The sequence below is a fragment of the Urocitellus parryii genome, chromosome 11 (assembly GCF_045843805.1).
Source record: "Urocitellus parryii isolate mUroPar1 chromosome 11, mUroPar1.hap1, whole genome shotgun sequence".
NCBI lineage: Eukaryota > Metazoa > Chordata > Mammalia > Rodentia > Sciuridae > Urocitellus > Urocitellus parryii.
In genome coordinates this window covers 11,992,126-12,015,658 of record NC_135541.1, presented here as the reverse complement: position 1 = coordinate 12,015,658, position 23,533 = coordinate 11,992,126, and the positions used below count along the sequence as shown (strand labels likewise).

The 23,533-nt window shown below is 43.1% G+C and overlaps 1 protein-coding gene across 1 annotated transcript in view; it reads right to left on the bottom strand.

The window, feature by feature from the left end:
- Positions 1-9,183, bottom strand: part of Micos10 (mitochondrial contact site and cristae organizing system subunit 10) — a 28,309-nt gene extending 19,126 nt beyond the window's left edge. The window contains exon 1 of the mRNA XM_026400828.2: positions 9,043-9,183. Within this exon, the coding sequence (XP_026256613.1) occupies positions 9,043-9,106 (64 nt within the window). The 5' untranslated portion in view covers positions 9,107-9,183. The remainder of the gene's footprint in view (positions 1-9,042) is intronic.
- Positions 9,184-23,533: the final 14,350 nt, after the last annotated feature.

The window sequence follows — 23,533 nt, the reverse complement described above, 5'->3', positions numbered from 1 at the left end:
GCGCTACCGCTTGAGCCACATCCCCAGCCCGCCCAGGCTAGTCTTGAACTTGTGATCCTCCTGCCTTTGTATCACAAATAGCTGGGATTACAGGTATGCACCACATACCCCATAAAGTGTTTTGTTTTTGTTTTTGGCAGTGCTGGGGACTGAACCCAGGGCCTTGTGCATGTAAGGCAAGCACTCTACCAACTGAGCTATATTCCCAGCTTCCCCATGTGGATTTTTTTGTTCTACTAATGGTGTCTTTTGAAAAGCAAAATTTTACTTTTGATCAAATCCAGTATGTCTTTGAAATTTTTGCTCTTTGTATCCCAAGTAATCTTTTGTGACCCCAGGTTCGCAAAGCTGTTTCTCCTGAATTTTCTTCTAGAAGTTTTGTAGCTTTAGCTTTTACATTAGGTCTATAACCCTCTCAAGTGAGGTTCATTTTTATCTCTATATGAATTCTCAGTTGTTCTAACACAATATGTTGAAATTTTTTTCTTTTCTCATTATATTGCCTTTGACAAAAATGAATGCCAGATATTTTTGGGTCTATTTCTGGACTCCCTTCTTCTACTGATCTCTATGTGTATTCCTTCTCCAATATCACACTGTCTTATAGCTTAAATCTTGCGAGCAGGAAATATAACTACTCCAATTTGATTCTTAAAAAAAACAAAAACAAAAACAAAACACTTTGGTTATTTTGGATGGTTTATATTTTCATATAGAATTTAAAATCAGCTTTGACTTGGGGTGTAGCTCAGTGACAGAGCACGTGCCTGGCATACATGAAACACTGGGTTCAATCTTCATACAAAAATAATACTCTTCTCAATTCCTAAACTTCTTTGAGTATTATTTCTCTTGCTAGAAAAAGGGACATTAAGTTTCCTCAATGAGCTTCTAGGAAAGTAAAAAGGGGATATTAACATACCAAATATTGTGGCACATTAACAAGCTTCAATTAATGTTAGCTTTCTCTTTTTCCCTCTTGGCCTTTAAATAAACAGGAACAAATCTAGCAATGCCCTAACATTTCACTAGTGGGTCAATGGCCATAGTAAAAATATTACCAAACCAACAACTTTTATAAGTAAATATTTGTATTTTTACTTGGATTCAGTATTGAAATGCACTTGCCAAAAAAAGCAATTCAGCATATTTACTAATAAACTGTTTCAGGCCACATTTTAGGAAAGCATAAAACCACAACCAGAACAAAAACTGTAATGTTTTCAAGTTCCATATAGCGCCTAATTACATTATTCTGTAATACTAACAGAAAATCCTCCTCTACTAGGATCACAATGTTCCATTATTTATATTGCTGCAGCAAATGGAAAAAGTTATCTTTGCTCACACTGTTTACAAATACATAAAGCAAACAAATATGGCTACCAATTCAGCAATTAACATGTACTAATTTGAAACCCAAACCAGTAAACAACCAAAACCTTTGAAGTATTTTAGTTTAGACTAATTGATCTCACTCCATGAAATGAAGAGGAATCAGTTTGCAAATACGGGGTACCAAAAGGCAATTTCTGGTGAGCCACCAACGCTTTGTGGTAACCCACATTTATGAGATGAATTGATACTTAAAACAATGATTTGCTTTCTTTTTCCGTGACTTTATTCAATGGCCTCTTTCAGGAAAGTATTTTTTAACATTAAAATGGCTTTAAACTATCAATCTAACCATACTTTATTGATTATTAGAAGAATACACAAAATCTGCTGGCTAATCCTAAGGCAGGTCAGCTGCTCATGTACTGTCCTATTTTCTTAGTAATGAAGGAACAAGGCCAAAATTCTTTTTCACGAAGATGAATGCATGGCAATTCAATAAGTTCCATCTGTTGACTGAGCCCTGCCTCACGACATTAGAAATTAAAACTGCAAATGTTACTTGGACTCCCCTCCTGCCTTTCTTATTTGTCAAGGGGAACAACTCTCACCTGGGTAGGCTTGGCATCGCCTGAATCCTTGTGCTCCTGAGCCCTTATTTCAAGTTCTGTTGAGTCCCTATCTTGGTGCTATTTCATTTGTCTCCTTTCCACTCCTGCTCCCATCTTAGCTTCAGCATGGCTCTGCATATACAATCTGTAATATACGATCCCATCTCCTTGCCTTCATTCTAGCCCTCCCCAATTGTCTCATGTAATTCAGTGATATTTCTGAAACCAGAAATTCAACCTCCATCCTCTTTGTCTTAACAGCCAATGATTTTCATCAAACTCTAAGTACAGAATTGCCACACAATCCAGCAATTCCATTCCATATGAAAACATATGTCCACACAAAGATGTGTACATCTCCTATAGCCCCAATACTTTTTTTTTTTTTTTAAAGAGAGAGAGAGAGAGAATTTTTAATATTTATTTTTTAGTTCTCGGCGGACACAACATCTTTGTTGGTATGTGGTGCTGAGGATCGAACCCGGGCCGCACACATGCCAGGCGAGCGCGCTACCGCTGAGCCACATCTCCAGCCCCTAGCCCCAATACTTAAGAGGTTGAAGCAAGAGGATCACAAGTTGGAGCCTAACCTAGGCAACTCAGCAAGACCCTGTCTCAAAGCAAAAAGTAAAAAGGCCTGGGGTATAGTGTATAGCTCAGTGGTACGGCATCCCTAAGTTCTACCCTTAGTACCATTAAAAACAAAAAATAAAAATCAAAAAATTTTGTACACTTAATTACAACAGCATCATTAAGAACAGTCAAAAGTGTAGCCAGGCACACACCTGTAATTCCAGTGACTTGGCAGGCTGAGGCTGGAGGATTCCAAATTCAAAATCAGCCTCAGCAACTTAGCCAGGCCCTAAGCAACTTAGCAAAATCCTGTTTCCAATTTAAAAAAGAAGGCATGTGGGGCTCAATGGTTAAGTGCCCCTGAGTTCGATCCCTGACACATACGCACACAAAGTGTAAACAACCTAACTGCCCATCAGCTAGCAAATGAATAAACAAAAGATGCTAGTGCCATACCACAGAATATTATTTGGTAACAAAATATAATAAAACAAGGACAAATGCTACAAGATGCATATACCTTGTAGACATAACACTAAGTGAAAGAAGCCAGACACAAAAGACACATATGTTATATTTTCATGATGTGAAATGTCTAGGATAGGAAAGTACATCAGTAATTTTGGGAGAGTGGAGGCGGGATTTGGTAATGGGAACAACTGGGCCTAGGGTTTCTTTTGGGGGAAATTAAACGTTTCTAAAATTAGATTGTAAAGACAGTTGCGTAATTCTGTGAATTTACCAAAACTGTATCCTTTTTAAAAATATTTATTTATTTTTTTAGTTATAGTTAGACACAATACCTTTATTTTATGTATTTCTTTATATGTGGTGCTGAGGATCGAACCCAGAGTCTCACACATGCTAGGAGAGTGCTCCATAAATTCTCTTATGGTATGTGAAATATACCTCAATAAAGCAGTTTTTAAGAGAGATCAATATTTCTACACTCCTTTCAGGAAGTTAGTTTTAGGCTGTGTAACAATCTATTTCTATACTCCAGTTCACATGAAAAGATCATGATTTGGTCTCTACCAATATATTTTTTAAAAAACCAAAGAAAAAGGTGATGTCTTCAGGATGAAATCCAAACTTGTTAACAGGTTTATAAGGATCTTCCTCGGGGCTAAGGTTGTAGCGCAGTGGTAGGGTGCTTGCTTAGCATGTGTGAAGCACTGGGTTTGATCCTCAACACCACAATAAAGAAATAAACAAACAAATAAAGGTATTGTGTCTATTTACAACTAAAAAATGTTAAAAAGGGGGGGCTTTCCTTACCTACTTCCCCCTTCTACCTTTCCTACCTCACCTCTGCCCTTCCCCACAAGTCCTTTGACTCCCACCTCCCATGAGTCTCCCCCATTAATACATAGTAGTTACAAGCATGCGCTTTGAAAGGCCAATAGAATGGGATTCAACCCACCTCTGCAGCTAAAGCCCACGGCCACTGTGAGCTTCCATGTCCTCATGGTGAAAATACCCCACACAGTTACATCTACATATTCTCCCAAGATGGAGCTCGAAAAATAAGATGCCCTTATGTATGCTACCACAGTCCCAAGCTGAGTACAGGACAGGCTGCTTGTAAGTATCAATGGCTTGCAAATTACACTGAGGTAAATGCTCAGTAAATGGCAGCCATTCTCATCATTCCCCAAGGGAGCCAGCCAGTGTCTTTCTGTCTCTCTCTCTTCTCTCCTCTGAGACACTGTCTGGCAATTTATGAGGCCTGGAATGCAGTTCTCCACCTGGTTCACCTATTAAATATCTATATATTCTCCAAGGTGAAGCTCAAATATCACCTCCACCTTGTCCTCCAGGCCCTCCAGGCCAGGGCCAGGACCTATTCATGATGCATCATGCCCCTTACAATAGCTGACCATAACTACTGCTGTTAACCAGTTTTGAGAAGCATATATAAACAATTACTATTACACACAGAAACCGGAATATTGATTTTCAGGCTTCCATACCGCCATCAACACCCAACATTAGGGTCAATGTGTTAATTATTTTACCTTATGACTTCTACCCTTCACTTCTAACCCCTCATAGCAGGAGTAAAATAGAGGAAAAGGGACACAGCCAATGTTAAAGTTTTCCAAGTCACATTTGGGATTCCCAGGACCTGGATATGAATCCAGGAAATACTGGAATCAGATATTCCTCAAAGCATCCTCTGGTACCTCTGCACTTGAGGTCCTGCCCACTATCACCTATCATACAACAGTACCAACTTGGTCACAAGAGCCACAGCCACACTGCCTCCAGCATTCAAGAGTGAGCTATATCAGGCCTCCAAGGGCAATGGCATGTCTCCCTGACTATCAGTGCGGGGCTCAGGAACTCTCACACCACAAACAGCAGACGCCTGGAAGTCTTGCACCTCTGTGATATTAACATCTAAAAATCCTATTTTCCTTGTGAAATAGTAAACAGATATAATCTCCCATCCAGTCCAGAGTGCTAAGACCAAACTAAGGGCATCAGCACTGCAGAGATCAGAACTACTAAACTTTCTACAGTCATAAAACACTATGCCTGTTGTACTCATTAACAAGAAATGTGTGGCTTACTCAGGCTGTGGGTGCACACAAGACAAATTACTCAGTACATACAAGAAAATGAATGGCACAACCCTTAAGCTGAACATAGAAAACCAAAGCATTCCATAAATCTGATAAAATTTAAAAATAAATCCATAAAATTAGCAAAAACCATTAATGACGCATTCAAATAAAACTAACGGAACATGCCATTCATAAAATGTAATATTCTTCACTCCTTTTTAATTTCCTGCAATAAGGCTTTGGCACTACTGCTTAAACCAACATCACCCTCTACTTGTTTAAATGCAAAGTGCTCTCTGGTTTGTTTCTCGGTTGACTACTCTCAAACATACCTAATTCTACTTTATTATTAAGATCTACTGACAGTAATTTATATCCCCCAATGAAACATAAAGTTGGTAAAAGTCCCAAGAGTTCAAGGACACATGATCAAACATGTGAACTGGCAAAAATTCACATGAAATCTACTTTACTCAGACTTTTCCATTTAAATGCTAATTTATTCAGTTAATAAAAGCAAGCTGAGCAGCAAATATGGACAGAGAAGATAGTCTACAAAATTTTCAACAATATATGTCATTCATTTGATAATACAGTGAGTGCTGGTATGCTTGAGGCCCTGACTTCCATTCCCAGCACACACACACACACACACACACACACACACACACACACACAAAAAAAAAAAAAAAAACGCAGAAGAAAGAACAAAGGCTGAGAGAAACAGAGGCAAAGAACAATGGCACATTGTGCCTATCCCTGAGTAGCTCCTGTCCAAAATCAGGGAAGCATGTGAGTTTTTCAATCTAGGATCTTAATATAACAGATCAAAAATATTACAAATCACCTATTCTCTTTCCAAATTATTTGACACAAAATAGTTTCGGAGGTTTTGCTTTTTTTTTTTGTACTGAGGATTGAACCCCGGGCTGCTTTTCCTCTGACCTACAATCCCAGTCCTTTTTTAATTGAGACAGGGTTAGCCAAATTGTTGAGAATCTCATTAAATTGCTGAGACTGGCCTTGAACCTGCAATCCCCCTATTTAGGCCTCCCAAGTCACTGGGATTACAGGCATGCACCACCATGGCCACGAAAATTTTTAAAAGCATTTTTTAAAAGCACATGTGCCTTCAGCATACTCTGAGTTATTTAATTTGATGTACAACATCTTCACTACAGAGAAGCAGTTATAGTCACCTTTTGGAATGGTGACAAGGCTCAATGGAACAGTGCTGGCCTATCATGCTCAAAGCCCTGGGTTCGATCCCCAGCATCATATAACAAAAGTCACCTTTCAGCAAACCAATAGGAAAAGAAATGAAGATACTTGTACAGAGGCAGACAGATTGAAAAGGTTGATCTCCAGTCCTATGGTATTATCCCTGTGGTCTCTGCAGAGCAAGTAGGAAATCATCAAGATGGAGCTTCTGCACTGACCCTTTCATTCCTGTCTACATCTTCCACCAAATCTCATAACTATCTCATGGTTGGCTGCCAATCCCTGAGACTCAATCTCTGTATTGAAGTACCAGAAAAGCAAGCATCCAGAGACTTAAGAGAGCTCCACAAATTCACTATCTATAGGGAAAGGAAGCAGAGTTCACCCTCATGGTCTTAGACACTATTCAAACAGAGCCTCTTAGGCCTTTGCTCCCTTCCTTTTCTGCCCTTATCTAAGTCCATTATATATGTGGGGATAAGGGGGAGGGGTACTGGGGATTGAACCCAGAGTTGCCTACCACTGAGCCATATCCCCAGCCGTTGTTCTTCATTTTGAGACAGAGTCTCATCAATTTGCCAAGGTTGGTCTTGAACTTGGGGTCTCCTGCTTCAGTCTCTCAAGTTGCATGTGCAAAAGTGAAGGCAACTCAAACTCCCTGAAGATAAAATGGAATCTAAGACACTTCACAATCATGACTCTACCCAAACCAGCCTTCTTTTCTTTAGAAAGTAGAGCCACTAAAATTAGGATGCCTGGGTTCTAACGCCAGCTCCCCAGCTTCTGGCTACTTTACCCTCTCTAATTCAACTTCCTCCTCTGTAAATGTCCACGCTGGTCTGTGCCCACTCTTTCATCCTGACTACCCAAGTCCAAAGTCATTTACAAAGGTCAGCTGAAGGCCCACTTCCTTGAAAACTCTTACTGGATGACCTCGGCTGCTCCCTTCACTTACTTCACAAAAGTTCTACAGCACAAAGTCTGAAGCTCTCATTGTAACTTTTACCTGTGCATCTACATTATCTAATTATTCCCCACCAGCATCCCACTCATGATGCTGTCATGAGTGACAGAGACACTGCTGCTTCAGGTGGTCATCAGCAATACAATATTAATATCAACAATATTACTACAACCAATTCCTGAATGCACTGTCAGACACCATGATAAGTATTTTATACATTTCCTTAATCCATCTTGGTAAATCTCTCTACTTCCATTTCATAATTGAGGAAGAAACCTTAAGGTAGAAAAACTAGTGAGATGAGAGCAAAGAGAGTAGAGAACTCAAATTCAGTTCCAAGTCTTGGAGCTGCTAAGTGTTAAGTTGGGAGTGATATGGTAACTGTTTCAAAGAATTTCATTTATGAACTCATTTTTTTTTTAAGTTGTAGATGGACACAATACCTTTATTTTGTCTATTTAGTTTGTTTATTTGGTGCTGGATATCAAACCCAGTGTCTCACGCATGTTAGGCAAGTGCTCCACCACTGAGCCACAACCTAACAATTTATTTCTACAGTCTTCTAGGGGCTGCAGATACAGCAGCGGATAAACCAAAACATCCCTGCTTGGGGCTGGGGATGTGGCTCAAGCGGTAGCCGGCTGCTGGCCTGGCATGCTTGTGGCCCGGGTTCGATCTTCTGCACCACATACAAACAAAGATGTTGTGTCCACCGAAAACTAAAAAATAAATATGAAAAAAAAAAAAATCTCGCTCGCTCTCACTCTCTCTTAAAAAAAAAAAAAATCCCTGCTTTCATGCAGCTTACAATCTTCTTTTCCAATATTTTCCTTCAAGTACATAATTCTAAGTCCTCTTAAATGACCCAAGATTTCCATACACACAAAAAAATGAAATATGGATAATAAAAATTAGTATGGAAGAAAGAGCATGGTACTCTACTCGGAGCCAGAAAACCTGGGCTGGATTTTCAGCTTTGCCTTACTGGCAGCACGTTCCTGGGCAAATTCCTTCACCTGACTCTCCATTTCCTAACCTGTAAAAAGACTGTTTATGAGATAATGTATGAAGCTGCCCACCTAGCACAAAGAAAATATGTACTTGTTTCAATCTATAAACATATTTCCCTCTCTCCCCTCCTTCACCCACTCCACGCAGTTTCACAAGGATTTCACAATTTGTATCATCACTTTGTATACGTTAAAAACTACTCGGAATTACACTGAGGACGGAAAAGTGACCTAGCTCTTACTTTCTAGGGTAATTCTCATTCCAGATCATCCTCACCGGCTCCAATTTCAGGCCCCAGACGACAGTGATTCAGATAAATGAGGTGACAGGTCGGGAATGACAGCAATTCACATGAGGGCCGGGCAGGGTCTATAAAACGTTCCCTCCCAGTGACCTTCTGCAGAGGCACTTTTGTTGCAGCGCGAGAGCAAGGTGGCCACCCGAGCAGGCCCCACGCCCGGAGCCGGGAGACGCGGCACCCGGGGGACTGCCGAGCCCCTGGCCCGAGGCTGTGTCCCTGCCCACCTGTCTCCGCGAGGAGCCCTGCGGCTCTTTTGCCACTGCCACTCCGCCGGCCACCTCGCCGGCGCTTCAACCGCGGCCATCCGCGGCGGCACAGGCTCCTCGGCCCGTGCCCCCCGCCGCCGGTGACCTCCCGCGCTTGGGCAGTCGCCAGGCCTGACCCCGTGCGACTCCCCTCCCGCCTTCCGCGCCGCTCGGCTCCGAGCCCGGCCCGCCAGGGGCGGGAGGCTCTCACCTAGCTTCACCACCGCATCCGCCATGCACCGATCCCACTTCCTGCCGAGGTCTGACTCCGACATGTTCCCCTCCCGCGGCTCCAGCTTTCCTCGCAGCCGGCCCCCGCGCTCCCACTCTCGTCAAGTCTCGCGAGAGCCGGCCGAGAGCCGGAAAGGCCGGCGCTGGCGCTCCAGATATCGCGAGATGACCCGACTGCCTCCGTCCCTTCCGTTTTTTTCAGTTGGTCGTCAAGGTGACGGGTTGCCTGCAGCCGGGAGGTGACCCTGACCTTGAGCTGTCAGGGGTTGCGATGCTGACAGCTTCCTAGGCGGCGTCCAGAGCCCCGTCCTAGGCCTTGCCTCTGCACCACCTGCCGAAACGCTGGCCCAGAAAACGTCGAGGGCAGGAGGGGGCGCGGCTCTCGACCCTCGGGCCTGCGCCCACCCACTACCGAGGGAAACGGCCCGGCTGAGGCCACCGCTTGCCAATCAAACGGACGCTCTTTTGACTTCCATACGACGTCCGACCTGACTGTCTGTCCCCCCTGGACACCGCCCTTTCCTAGTTCTCTTCTCCTCTTCTCTAGGCGTCCCCCAGGTCTGTTTTATTCCCCTCCAACTGTTCAAAGGATGTTCTCATATCGCCCCCTGAGTAATGGCGACTACCGACCGCTACATGGTATCCCCAGATCGGACGTCGGCCTCGAGCTCCCAGTTCCAGGAGCCGAGCGGCCTCCTTACAAGTGTCATCAATTTTAGTCTTCCGCGTTGCCATCCTCCATCCTACCCACAAATGTAAACCTCACAAATGAGAAGCTACCAATGACTAGTTGACAGGCGGCGTCTGTCCAAGCTTCGACGCTGCGTTCATTCTAGGAAACCTACTCTAACCGAGTTCACAGCTGCTCCCCGCTGCATTGCTCCCCCATACAATTCTCTACCCCGGTGTGGAAACACCTGCTTATATAGATGTTATTTGCCAGTAAAGCTAGAAACTCCTTAAGGGCCTGAACTGCCCCTTCCTTATCTGCACACTGCCAGTTTAGGGCACAATACCGTGAATAGTAGGAACTTCTATTAAATATTTGTTGAACTGAATTGAATGAGTGTAAAATGAATTACAAAATGATTGAATTAGAGACAGAAGTTCTATTCTGGGAAAAGTAGCATCGCATTTGTGTTGAAAAAGATTTAATTTCACTTCAGGTTGAGATTAGTATCTTCGTTTTCACGGATTTGGAAACTTCGAGAAGTTAGGCAATATGGGAGATGCACAAGGCTCTGCACTGTGTAGATTTAGAAACTGACAGAGGCATTTTTATTGGATTCAGGAGAGTTGTAAACTTTAGTAAGAGGTAGAGAGTGAATTACGAAAGCGATCGCAGGCAGATGGTATAGCAAGAATTTCGGAGCCAGGCTGTCTGGATTCAGATCCCAGCTTTGCCGTTTCCGAGCTTCTATCCTTTATGCTGTATTTCCACTATTCCTTCCCCAGTTCAATGTTTTGTGCACTGTGTGGTAACCCCAGCACTAGGACATTATATAACACATTGTGTTTATTTATTTAAAATAAGTTTTTCAATACTGAAGTTACAAATGTGGAAAGCAGGAAAGCTCCAGAGAACTCTGCTGTTGAATTGGATTTGAAAGTGTTACTATGATCTCATGGTATTTAATAAAATATATTTTTTAAAAAAGGATAGATAGGAGGTGGAGCATAACTCAATGGTAGAGTGCTTGCCTAGCATGTGCAAAGCCCTGGGCTCAATCCCACCACTATACACACATTAAAAAAAAAAAAAAAGTTAGATAAAGCTGAGTTAGGTAGTGCATACCTGTAAAACCAGTGGCTCAGGAGGCTGAGGCAAGATGATGGCAAGTTCAAAGCCAGCCTCAGCAACTTGGGAAGGCTCTAAGCAACTCAGCGAGATCCTGTCTCTAAAAAAAAAATATTTAAAAAGGGCTGGGGATTTTGCTCAGTGTTTGAGTGCCTCTGGGTTCAATCCCTGTTACCCTCCCCCCACCAAAAAAGATAAAGGTGTACACATGTGTGTTCATGTACATATGTTCAGTGTATGTACAAATTTCCTGATCCTGCCTACAGACAGGGCCTAAAAGCAAAGACAAACCAGTAACAATAAGCAAACTGAGCTCTTGGCTTCTAAATACCATTCTCTACTAAAAGGACCAGGGCTCCTTGGAAAAATGACTTGAGACAGCAGGACTGGAGCAGGGAAGATACAAGACTAGTCTGGAATATCTTGTGTTGCAAAATGAGGAAGCCCATGAAGGATGATAGTGACATGTCACAAGTATTTTGATAACTACCAACTGTCTCAAGAGTGCTCGGCTCCGAACTGGAACCCTGTGCAGTCATTACCACTATTATTAGCCCTCCTCTCCATTGTCCAACCCACGTCTCACAAAGACAAGCTTGCATTTCGAATAGATAAAAACAGACTTTAGGAATAAAACAATTTCACAGCAAGAGGGCCAACATTTTTTCTTTTTACCCTGAACTGAAGGAAAGTAAAATAGTGAAAACTCTCAGGTAAGTAGACTAGATTTTAGCCTCCATTGGGTCATCAACTAAACATAAGCCTTTTGTTTAGTTTACTAGGTTGTAAAGTCAGCTTCATTAACAAGGCAGATTAGACTATTTTATAGCACCGCACCTGCATAAATAAAGGTCTTTTAAGATGCCAGTGATTTTTTTCATAGTTTTCCTTCAATTAAAAACTAATTCCTTTCTTAAAGGGAGAGTCACACTTTTCATTTCATATCTTCTTTCTCCAAGAAGTATATCATTTTGCCCCTTTGGGAGTGTGTCCAGAATCAAATGGCTACTCTGTTACTGCTTTCTTTGATTCCAAAGTTCAGGTGTACCCCCCTTTTTATGTAGGTATATGTGTGAAATATGAAAAGCATACAGAAAAGTGCTAAGAACATAAATGGGGCTTAACAAATTGTTGTAAAATGACATTGTAGCACCTCAGAAGCTCCTCCCCTGTGTGTCCTTTGCCAGTTGGTATCTGCTCCATTCCTGCTAGCATAACTCCTAATCTTTTTATGTTATTAATTCCTTGCTTTTCACTACATGCAACTTCCTGGTTATATACCCTTAAACAATATGGTTTAATTTTGTCTAGCTTTGAACTTAATATAAATGGAATCAAATGTCTGTATACTGTGGTATTTGGCTTCTTTTGCTCATTGTTGTGCTTTAAGATTCTGTTTCCTTGATATATAGTATTCCATTATATTCTATTTGTTATTTATTCTATTGTCCATAAATGTTTGGATTGTTTCCACATTGGGAGTATTGCCAACAAGTTTTCTCATTCTTATCCATATACTACATATGTGTATACATATATACTCATTGGTGTACATCCCCCACAATCTTGATACTGGGGATTGAACCCAGAAGCACTCTACCACTAGGCTACATTTCCAGCCCTTTTTTAAAATTTATTTTTATTTATTTATTTATTTTGAGGCAGAGTCTCACTAAATTGCCCAGGCTAGCCTCAACTTGCAATCCTCCTGCCCTAGCCTCCTCAGTCACATGCACCACTTTCCCCAGCCCTAGTATACATTTAAAATTTTTTTTTATGTAGATTGACACAGTACCCTTATTTTATTTATTTATATGGTGCTGAGGATTGAACCCAGTGCCCCATGCATGGGAGGCAAGTGCTCTACCACTGAGCCACAACCCCAGCCCCTAGCATACATTTTTAATGAATAAATACAAAAGAAGAGCAATAGGGAATGCATATCTTTAGCTTTACTAACACTGCCAAATTTTAACACAAAGTGATTATTAATATCCTCACCAACAGTATCTGACCATATCTGATACTCCACATTCTCACCGACAGTTGACTTTTATTTACACTTCAATATTATTGCCAATCTGCTAGGTGTGTGGTGGTATTGCTACTAGATCATGTTCTCCAAATGTTTAATGAAAAAACATAGCCAGGCACTATGAGGCACACCTGTAATCCCAGTGACTTGGGAGACTGAAGCAGAAGGATGACAAGTTCAAATCCAAAACTCAGCAATTTAGTAAGGCCCTGAACAACTTAGCAAGACCCTGTCTCAAAATTCAAAACATATAAAGGGCTGGGGATATGGCTCTGTGGTTAAGCGCCCCTAGGTTTAATCCCTGGTATGAAAAAAAAAATGTATACACACATGTACTTGTAGTAGGAGTGAGAGATTCCAACAGAGGCTAAGAGTCCCTGAAAGAGTTGTAAAGAAGTCAGACACATCTCACTAGCTTAATGTTTTGCTAACTTGAAGCAGGGATACTGGGTTGAATAGTGTTTATATTCTTCCCAGAACCTCAGAACATGAGCTCAATTAGAATAGGAATTTACAGACGTAAGTAGCTGAGATTCGATCACACCGGAATAAGACCGAGCACTGAACCAAAATGACTGCTGTCCTTATACGAAAGAAAAGATGCAGACACAGAGGAAGACAGCCATGTGGCGACAGAGGCAGGGGGGTCTGACTTATGTGGCTTCGAGCCAAGGAGACCCAAGGACTGCCAACAACCACTAGAAGCTAGGAGAAAATCAGGGCATGATGCTCCCTCTGAGCCCCTGGAGGGAAATCAACCCTACCACCACCTTGGTTTTGGAGTCCGCCTTCAGAACTCTGAGGAACAGCATTTTCTGTTTCAAGTCACCTAGTTTGTAATACTTCATTATGACAGTCCTAGGAGACTAGCACCAGGGAACACCTGCACTGGAAATCCTGACAGCTGCATCCCAGTCTGCTCTGCCACGGCAGCGGCAGCATCACCTGTCCTGACGGGTGGGCGTGCCCATCAGCTCTCCCTTATGCTCTCCTACAGGCTTCCAGCTGCCTCCTGCTAGTGAGGGCTCTGCTGGAGGCAGTGCAACTTGGTGCAGGGTTCTGCACCTGTCCCCCTTGCTTTGCAAATGGCCCCTTTCTTTATTAAACTCTCCATTTCCAAGTTTGTGCAGAGTGTGGCAGCTGTTTCCTGCCAGGACCTTGACTGATAAAGGGACCCACCCCATTCCCTCCCAGCCCTACCCGCTTGTTTCCTTCATTTGAGTATCATGGTTGGCAGTTATCTTCTCTGATAGGTTACTCCTCCCTCCCTCACTGTTTCTCCCACCAGACAGCAAGCCCTATGAAGGCAGGGACTTTCCTTGCTCTGTAATTATATCTATAATGCCTTGCATAGTGTCTGCTACATGCAGGCATTTAACTAGTATTTCTTTGATGAATGAATGAATGAAAACCAGGAGCAATATCTTTTTTTCATTGTTATATCTCTAGCACTAGCCTTGCCAGAATATCTAGTGGTGCTCAGCTGATGTTCTGTGTTCTCATGTGGCCCTACCTCTGAAGCCAGAGTTTCCCCATGTGGAACACAAGCGTAAGAGTAAGGACCAGAGTGGGGTTCAAGTGTGGCTCTGTGATCCATGTGTGTCTGAATGGACCTTGGAGAGAGTCTGAGTGTGAGAAAATTCTTGGGAAGGCAGAATTGGTGCATTTACCTACATTTAAAGCTGCACCACGTTGCACGCAATTTGTAAGAGCATGAGTTTAAGACAAATATCACTAAATTTCTTTGGAGTGAGCTTTACAGTGAGTGTCAGTGGAACTTTAAACATCATAGCTTGAGTATTAATATTCCAAAGGCAGCCAAAATCATACATTTGTCCACCAGGCTGACAATGTAAGGTTAATTTTTATTTAATTTTTAATGTTTTTATTTTTATGATCTTAACTATCATGGGATAACTTGCTACCATTTGCTTAGTCGTTTTGGGGGGGCTTATTTAAAAATTAGGTTATGCATAAATTATTTCTTACTCAATGTAATGTGTTTGTTAGAGAAAATATTTCTAAACATGAATCCAAAAAGGGGAAAGAAATTCTTGGCTGGGAACATGTTAGATAGCTGCTTCTTAATTCCTCTTCTGTCTCACAACCAGGGAAGTAGGCATTAGATCTGTCTGCTTCTAAAGTTATACCTTCACCAGGGGACAAACCTAAGGCCCATAAATGCTAGACAAGTGCTCTACCCCTGAGCCGGACACTCAGCCCTGAATGTATGGCTTCATTTATTGTTTTCTTGGCATCCATAGCTTTCTTCAAATTCTCAAAGGAACCCAGGATCCATCCAAAGGTTAAGATCTGTTGGCCAGGAGCCAAATACAGGGAGGATGCCAATCCCTCCAGCAGAGGGCAGTGACACCCATATTCACTGACCTCCTTGACCTTGACATTGGTTAATAGGAGTTTCCAAGGTTCAGCCAGGTGGGACTGACCCAAGGCCTCCAAAAGGCAGCCTTGCCTTTCCTCTGCACTTCCTGCTCAGCTGACTTTGAAACCCCATTTCCCACATCATGGGATTCAGGAGCTCCAGGGAAACCCCTTCTCCCATCAACCTCCTGAAAGGGCCCAGAGTCTCTTTCCAGAGACACACATTTTTCCAAGCTTTGTTGTTCCCTTTTCAACGTTGGTTTCTCTTGCTTCCTTCACGGACATGTTTAGATTGCCAGAGTAAACATTGATTCAGAGGTCCTGGTGGAAAGACATTTTCAATGGAAATTTGAACGAACTAACTTTTGTGGTTGGATGCCCTCACTTCTAGAATGCACATCTAGCCGCTCGCTTAGCCTTCAAACCCTTTTGAGAATACTTCCACCCTCCCTTCAATTCTGTCTCCCACACCAAAAGCCTGCTTCTTGGTCCAACTATTCCTGCAGTTGCTTCTGCTTTGCAACGAGCTGGGGAAGAGGTCACTCTTTCCTTCCTGGGCTTTGTTTTTGTTTTGAAACTTTCCCATCCTCCAGTCCCTCCTTCCTCTGTGGAAACAGTGGAGCATAGAGGTTGAGGGATTGGGAAGACCCAGAAGCAAGCCACATAGACAATCCGGGAGAGCCTGGCAGGCAGAGAGGGGTAAATGCAAAGACTGGTGGCCCTTGAGGGCAGTATGCCTGTAGCAGAGTGCCAAAGCAGGAGAGGAGGCCAGAGAGAAGGTGGAGACACACACTCTAAGGCCTTACAGCCCTAGCAAAGACGTTGGTTTTACTCTGAATGAGATGAGACAGCATTAGAGGATTTGGAGGGGAGGAGTGATACCGTCTCATGTTTTACAAGAATCATTCTGACCATTGCACTGAGAACAGAATGCTGGGGACAGGGCAGGAGCAAAGAGCCAGGGAGGAGGCTACGCAGTCGTCCAAAGGTGGTGAGAAGAGGCTGGGTTCCAGGTACGAGGCTCTCTGTATTTGTGGGTTTGCACCTGTGGATTTAAACAGCCACAGATGGAAAATATATGGGAAAAGAATTGCATTTTTACTGAACAGGCATTGACTTTTTCCCTTAAAAACACAATAGAACTATTTTCAAAGCATTTGATTGTTCTAGGTATTATAGTTAATCTGGAGATGATGTAAAGCATATGGAAGGACGTGCTTAGGTTCTATGCATATACTGCACCAGACTTCAGCATCCCTTCATTTCTGTATCCAAGTAGAGGGGTTCCAAGAACAAATCCCCCATGGATACCAAGGATGGACACCAAGGATGGACACCAAGGATGACTGTGCTTTGGAGACAGAGCTTGTGGGGTTTGTTGATAGTTGGTTGTAGGGTGTTTCAAGGGGAGAGAGAGAGAGTGTGTGTGTTAGTATGGCTCTAAGTTTTTGCTATGTAAAAATGGAAAGAGAATTGACACTGAGATAAGAAAAAGAGGGAAAGCGTTCAGGCTGGGGTGGAATCAGGAGCTCCATCTTGGTTAGGTTAAGTTTGACCATGCTGATTAGACCCAGTGTATGTGCTACCCCATATTTCCTCAGCCCCCTCTTCCTCCGCCAACCTGCCTTGATTACTGACTCAAAGAAGGCTCCTGCTCACCCCCATCATGCATGTTGTCATGAGAGCTGCAAAAGTTCCAGGTGCCAGGCCCAGAGGCCTTGGACACCTGGAAACTATGACTCTACCCACCACTCCTGAGCACAGATTGAACTTTAAACCAGGACAGGGGAGCTGAAACCCCAGTGGAACCCAAAGAGGCGGAAGAGCACAACTCAACACAACTCAGACACGCAGAGGTAAACTTGTATCATTGAAAGACAAGAGATGAGAAGTCAATGGATATATTCCATTTCTTTCTGTGTGACAGAAATGCACCTCTTCTCTCCTAAGAGTCAGAACCAAAGTGCTGTGGTTCTGCCAGGCCTCTCTGGAGAAGCTCCTGGGTCACCAAGCAACTAGCTGTTTTCCTGTTCAGGTGGCCCTAGTGAGCACTTTGCATTGGCTTTCCCTCACTCCCTACCTGGTTTCCTTTCCTCTCCCTCTTCTCAATAGAGTGCAAGTGGGTAAGCTTTGCTTCTCGGCCTGACTTCTAAGGTAACCAAGATAAGTCAACATTCAAGTGGAAATACAGGGAAGAGGTCAGTGTTGGAGATTTTAAAAAAAGGGGGGGAGTTAAAAGCATATACTGTTATCCCTGGTGTCCATGGGGGATGAGTTTCTTTCTGGAGTTCCCTCAGGCACCTAAATCCATGGATGTTCATGTTCCTTTATAAAATGCTGTAGTATACATAGAGCCCATGCATATGCTCCTGTATACATGGAATCATTTTTATTTATAATACCAGATATAATGTAAATGCAACATAAATAATTGTTATACTGTGTTGTTTAGGGAGTCATAACAAGGAATAAAGGCTATGTGTTCAGTTCAAGTCATCAATTTTTTAAAAGCCATTTTCTATTTGGGGTTGGTGGAATCCACAGATGCAGAACCCACAAATACAAAGGGCCGATTGTATATGCTTTGCTAAGATCCCCTAAAGAGCTGGGCATGGTGTTTGACCCCTCTAGTCTCAGGGGATTGGGAGGCTGAGACAGGAAGATTGAGAGTACAAAGCCAGCCTCAGCAAAAGCGAGGTGCTAAGCAACTTCAGTGAGACCCTGTCTCTAAATAAAATGCAAAATAGGGCTGGGGGTGTGGCTCAGGGGTCGAGTGCCCCTGAGTTTGATTCCTGGTAACCCTCATGTCTCCCTGCCAAAAAAGATCCCCCAAAGAATGAATGTAAAGGAAGAGAGGGAAACCAAGGACCTGCCTTGTGGCAGTCTAACATTTACAGGCTGGGGGAATGAGAAGGAATGACCTTGACTGGGAGGAAAACCAACAAGATGGTTTCATGGAATGAAACCAAATGAAGAAAGCATTCCAAGAAAAGGGCATAATTAAGAGAGTCAAATAAGTGAGCATGGAAAACGGACCGCTGGGTTTGGCATCAAGTCAGTAATGTTGGTGACTTTGACAAGGATGGTTTCTATGAAGTGGTCAAAACCTAAGGACAGCGGATTTGAGCAAGGCTAGGATGAGAGGGACCGTCCACAGCAAGTGCACACATCTTTCTGAGTTTTTCTCCAAAAGAGGGACAAAGAAAAGGGTCAATAGCTTGAGACAAGGTGGGGCCAGTAGTGAGTTTTTTAGGGTGGGAGAAATTAGTCATGTTTGCCTGGGAGGAGAGCGGTGGAATGGAGAGGGCAAAACCAGTGATTCAAGACCCAGGAGATGACTGCAGCCTGCAAGTTCCCAGAAGAGACACTAAGCTTTTAGGTCTTAGGGACCTAGAAGTCGGAGGTTTGTTTCTGAGGGAAGAGGGAATGCTAGACATCTGGAATTTCCTCTCCATGCATGCCTGAGTCTCCAGGGCCCAACTTTTAAAGTTGAACGTTTAGTTTTTGATGTGGTTAGAATCCCTGAGCCCACAATATGTTCCCAAGAGTATTTAATTAAATGGGAATCTGGTGTGCATCTGTGACTAATTAATGCTGATCAAAAACAATTAAATATTAAATGTCAGTGCTGTTACCTGGTTCCTTACCAATAATTGCAAAAGGCTGAATGTAATTATCAAGTCCTGACCTCCATGGGAACCAAGTTCATGTTAAAATAATGAAAGACTAAAACTGAGCTAATGAAAGAGCAGATTTTGTGAATTTAAAAATATAGCTTGGGCTGGGGGTTTAGTTCAGTGGTAGAGCCCTTGCCTAGCACATGTGAGGCTCTGGGTTCCATCCCCAGCACCACCATCCCCCCCAAAAAAAATGTGTACACACACAACACATATATCTCTATATAAAAATATATGTTAATAAATACTCAAAGAAACAAAATGCTAAATATCAGGGCAAAGGTATTGCTAAGAAATCTGTTCCTCCGACTATGGGTTTAGAAGGGCCCGCTCTCCAATAGAAGGAATGGAAGCTTCGCTTAGTAATGTAGTAAACATTTTTACAGTTCCCTCTATTAATAATGTCTTCATGTGCTGGTAAGTATTATATGATATCAATAAAACAGTGTTATTCATTCAACAAACGCTTAAGGAGGAGTTGATTTGGCCAAGTCCTATGCTAAACTCTGGGGATAAAAATGTGAGAAGAGAAGGAAAAGGAAGAGGAGATGGTGGAGGAAGCAGAAAAATCCTAAAGAAACATAAAATGAATCCTGAGGCTGGGGATACAGCTCAGTTGGTAGAGTGCTTGCCTTGCATGCACAAGGACCTGAGTTCAATCCCTAGTACCAAAAAAAAAAAAAGAATCCTGTCTTTAAAGTCTAATCTTGAGGCTTCTCAGTGAGTACCCTAATGGCTACCATCATCAGAAACAGCTGGGAGGCTTTGCCCTGTACCCTCCACTTCCAGTAGGGGCTACTGTTGTCTACTGGTTTTCTATACAGTTCCCCACCCACCTCCATTTGTGTGGGAGTGTGTGTATTGCTGGGGATGGAACCCAGGACCTCACACACTAGTCATGTACTCTGCCACTGAGCTTCATTCCCAGCCCTTTTTGTTTTATTTCAGGACAGTGTCACTAAGTTGCTGAGGCTGGCCTTGAACTTGTCATCCTCCTGCCTCAGCCTCCTAAGTAGCTGGAATTACAGGCGTATGTCACCATGCACTGCATATGCAGTTCTTCTGCTTTCATTTCTTGTTCTACTTGTTTGGAGGTTCAATTCCAATGCTGGGAATTGAACCCAGGACCTCACACATGCTGGGCAAGCACTCTGAATCACATCCCCAGCATTTTGGAGGTGTTTTGTGTTTTTTTTTTTTTTTTTTTTTAATGGAAGCAAAAACACTTTTATTCTACTATCTTGAAACTGGCAGACCACCATGGTGACCCTCATGGTCCTGGTGAGAGATGGGACACATCTGGTGGATCCCACAGATGGACTGCTTTTTCCCTTTGGGAGCAGTGTGGAGGATCAAAGGACAAAGACCAAAAGCAGTGACTTGGATCGGTGTGGTTGTTGAAAGCCAGAAGAACGAGTCAAGGCCGACAGACCATCCAGCAGAGGGATGGGTGGAGGAGAGAGACTGTGGTACGCAGCCAAAACAAAGAGAGTTGAGAACCAAGAAATTTATGAACAAGGAGTAGCAGGGTGGAAAAACAAGGAGGTGGTCTGGAAGGACTCCAGAGACAGGCTGGGGATGCTTGTGGTGACTTTCAGTCGCGTCCCTGCACTGCTTAAATATGCTGCTCAGGTCACTGAAAGGGATCGCGGTGGATGGGCAACCTCCTCCATTGCCCACCTGAGGAACTGAGTAAGAATGGGCTGGTGGCGCATACCTGTGACCCCAGAGGCTGAGGCCAGAGGACAGCAAGTTCAAGGCCAGCCCGGGAAACTTAGTGAGATCCTGTCTCAAAACAAAGAGTAAAATGGGCTGAGGATGTCCCTGGGTTCAGTCTCTAGTACAAAAAAAAAAAAAAAAAAAGTTAAGCCGCCCCCCCACCCCACCACCAGTCTGAGTTCTGGGCATTTGTAAACTGTAAAGTGCTCGCTCATTTGATGTTTTGCTTCAAATTCTTTTTTTTTTTTCTCTCTTTTTGGTCCCAGGGATTGATTCCAGGGGTGCTTAGTCACGGAGCCACATCCCCAGCCCTTTTTATATTTTATTTAGGGAGAGGATTTTGCTGAGTTGTTTAGAGTCTTGCTAAATTGCTGAGGCTGGCTTTGAACTTGTGATCCTCCTGCGTCAGCCTCCAGAGCCACTGGGATTACAGGCGTGTGCCACTGCGCTCGGCTCAAATTCCTTTTTTTTTTTTTTTAAAGATATTGTGATTGGCTCTGTGATTCCTTCTTATGCTATTTTCTTTTTTTAAATATTTTTATATGTATGGACCTTTATTTTATTCATTTATTTATATGTGGTGCTGAGGATCGAACCCAGTGCCTCACACATACTAGGCAAGTGCTCTACCCCTGAGCCACAGCCTCAGCCCTCAAATTCTTAATCTGTGAAAGAAAAGGCAATTGCAGTTCCCTCAACTTAGTTTACAGATGTGAAAGGGTGCTGTGTAGGGTACTCCTCCCTTTGTGCAGAATATTCACGACAGGCCTGTTCATGCTGGAGCTCAGACACTTCGGTTTCAGACTGAACCTGAACACAGGAAGCTTAGGCGTGATCACTAGATGAAAGAAGCCCATCTAAAGAGGTTGCACACTGTAGGACTTCAACTACTTGACGTTCTGGGAAAGACAAAACCAAAGAGACAAAAGATTAGTGGTTGCCAGGAGTTGGGAGAAAAGATGGGTGAGTAGGTAGACCATGGAGAATTTGGGAGCCAGTGAAAATACTCTGTATAATATCATAGTGGTACATATATTCATCTAAATCTATAAAATACAACATCAAGAGTGAATCTTTGGGCTTGGGCTGTAGCTCAGTGGTAGAGCGCTTGCCTAGCATGCGTGAGGCACTGGGTTCGATCCCCATCATCACATAAACTTTGGACTCTGGGTGATGGCCATGAGTCAGTACAGATTCATCGCTGTAGCAAATGTACCATTCTGATAGGGGATAATACTGGGGGAGGCCATGCATGTGAAGGCCAGGGGTTTTCTAGGGGACAGCCTTGTACCTTCCTGTCAATTTTGCTGTGAAACAGTTACTGCTCTAAAAAAAGATAAAGTCTTAAAAGAGAATTTAGGACTAGATTTACTAATAGGGAGTCACCCACCTAGAGGTACTGAAATCTTGAGAATTTCTCAAACAAGATCACTAGAAGGGATCTTAGGAAGCAAATTGGGTTTTGAGGCTGGATCACTTGCCAACTAGCCAGCAATGAAGGTCCTGTCTATTGCTGGTGGCTTGTGGAGTCCCAGCAGCCCCCAGCAGGCCATCACGGTGCACTGTTAGGGGAGCAGAAAGGGGACATGAGAGGAGCAGCCTGGTGGGTGTGTGTGGCAGGTGTTGGAGAGTCTTAGACTTTGGAATGGGGAGGCTCTAGCTGGAGGTCATCAGCAAGAGAAAGACAACGAGTGGCTGAAGGGGATGAGCCACCAACGGAGCGTGACCTCACCGACGTGCTGATACGAAGTCATTGTCAAATAGTCACTTGATTCCCTCCAAATCAGTAAAGGGGACCTTATGTGACGCAGAATGTCTGATGTTTAAAAGGTCAGCTCTGTGCAGGCTGCTCAAGATGCCCAGAATGTATCTGGCAAGTAGTAAGAGCTCAATAAATATTTGGGTAATACATTTCTGATTTTTACCTTTTTTGTTTCTTCTGCGGTGCCAGGGATCAAACTCAGGGTCTTGAATATGTTAGGCAAGTGCCCTACCACTGAACTATCCCCAGACCAATAAAGTCTGGGGACATTCCACAAAATCCCTAAGAGTAAGGAATCAAGGGCAGGAGAGGTAGCAGAGAGAAGGATAAGAACTGGGGAAATCGAGGCATTGAAAAGAGAGAAATAGATAATAATAGACCTATTAATAATAGGAAATGTTCACACCAAGCGTGTGTCTTTTAGGAATCACTTGTTTCTGTCAACAAGTAACTAAATACTTCATATTCATGATCTCACTTGATACCTAAAACCACCTTTGGAGGAAGCCAATATGATTCTCACTTACATGTGTGAAAGTGAAGTCAGAGAGGTTAAGTGAGTTGCCCAAGATCACATAGCTAGTAAGAAGTTATGCTGAAATTAAAATCCAAACTGTTTCTCCCTAGAGTCAGAGCTCTCAATAAAAATAAATGCTGGGGCTAAGTTGTGGCTCAGAGGTAGAGTGCTCACCTACCATGCATGAGGCACCGGGTTCGATCCTCAGCACCACATAAAAATAAAATCAAGATATTGTGTCCACCCATAACTAAAAAATAAATATTTTTTAAAAGTGCTTATGAGGCCAATGCCTTCTATGTTCCAGGCACAGTTCTAAGCATCGTACACTTACACTTGCTACCCCATAATATTCTTGTTCTTATCACCACCATGCCTATGTTATAGACAAGGAAACTAAGGCACAGGAAGATTAAGGAATAGACCTAAGGATTTGCATCTCAAGGATCTAGTTCCAGCCTCTGGACTCTCAACTAATACCAAGTGGACAGATTCACCTGGCTACAATACTGTGCAAATACAGAGGGGCAGAGCTGATGGTGAGAAACTTGAGCTTGCAATAAAGACTCTTGTGTGATTGC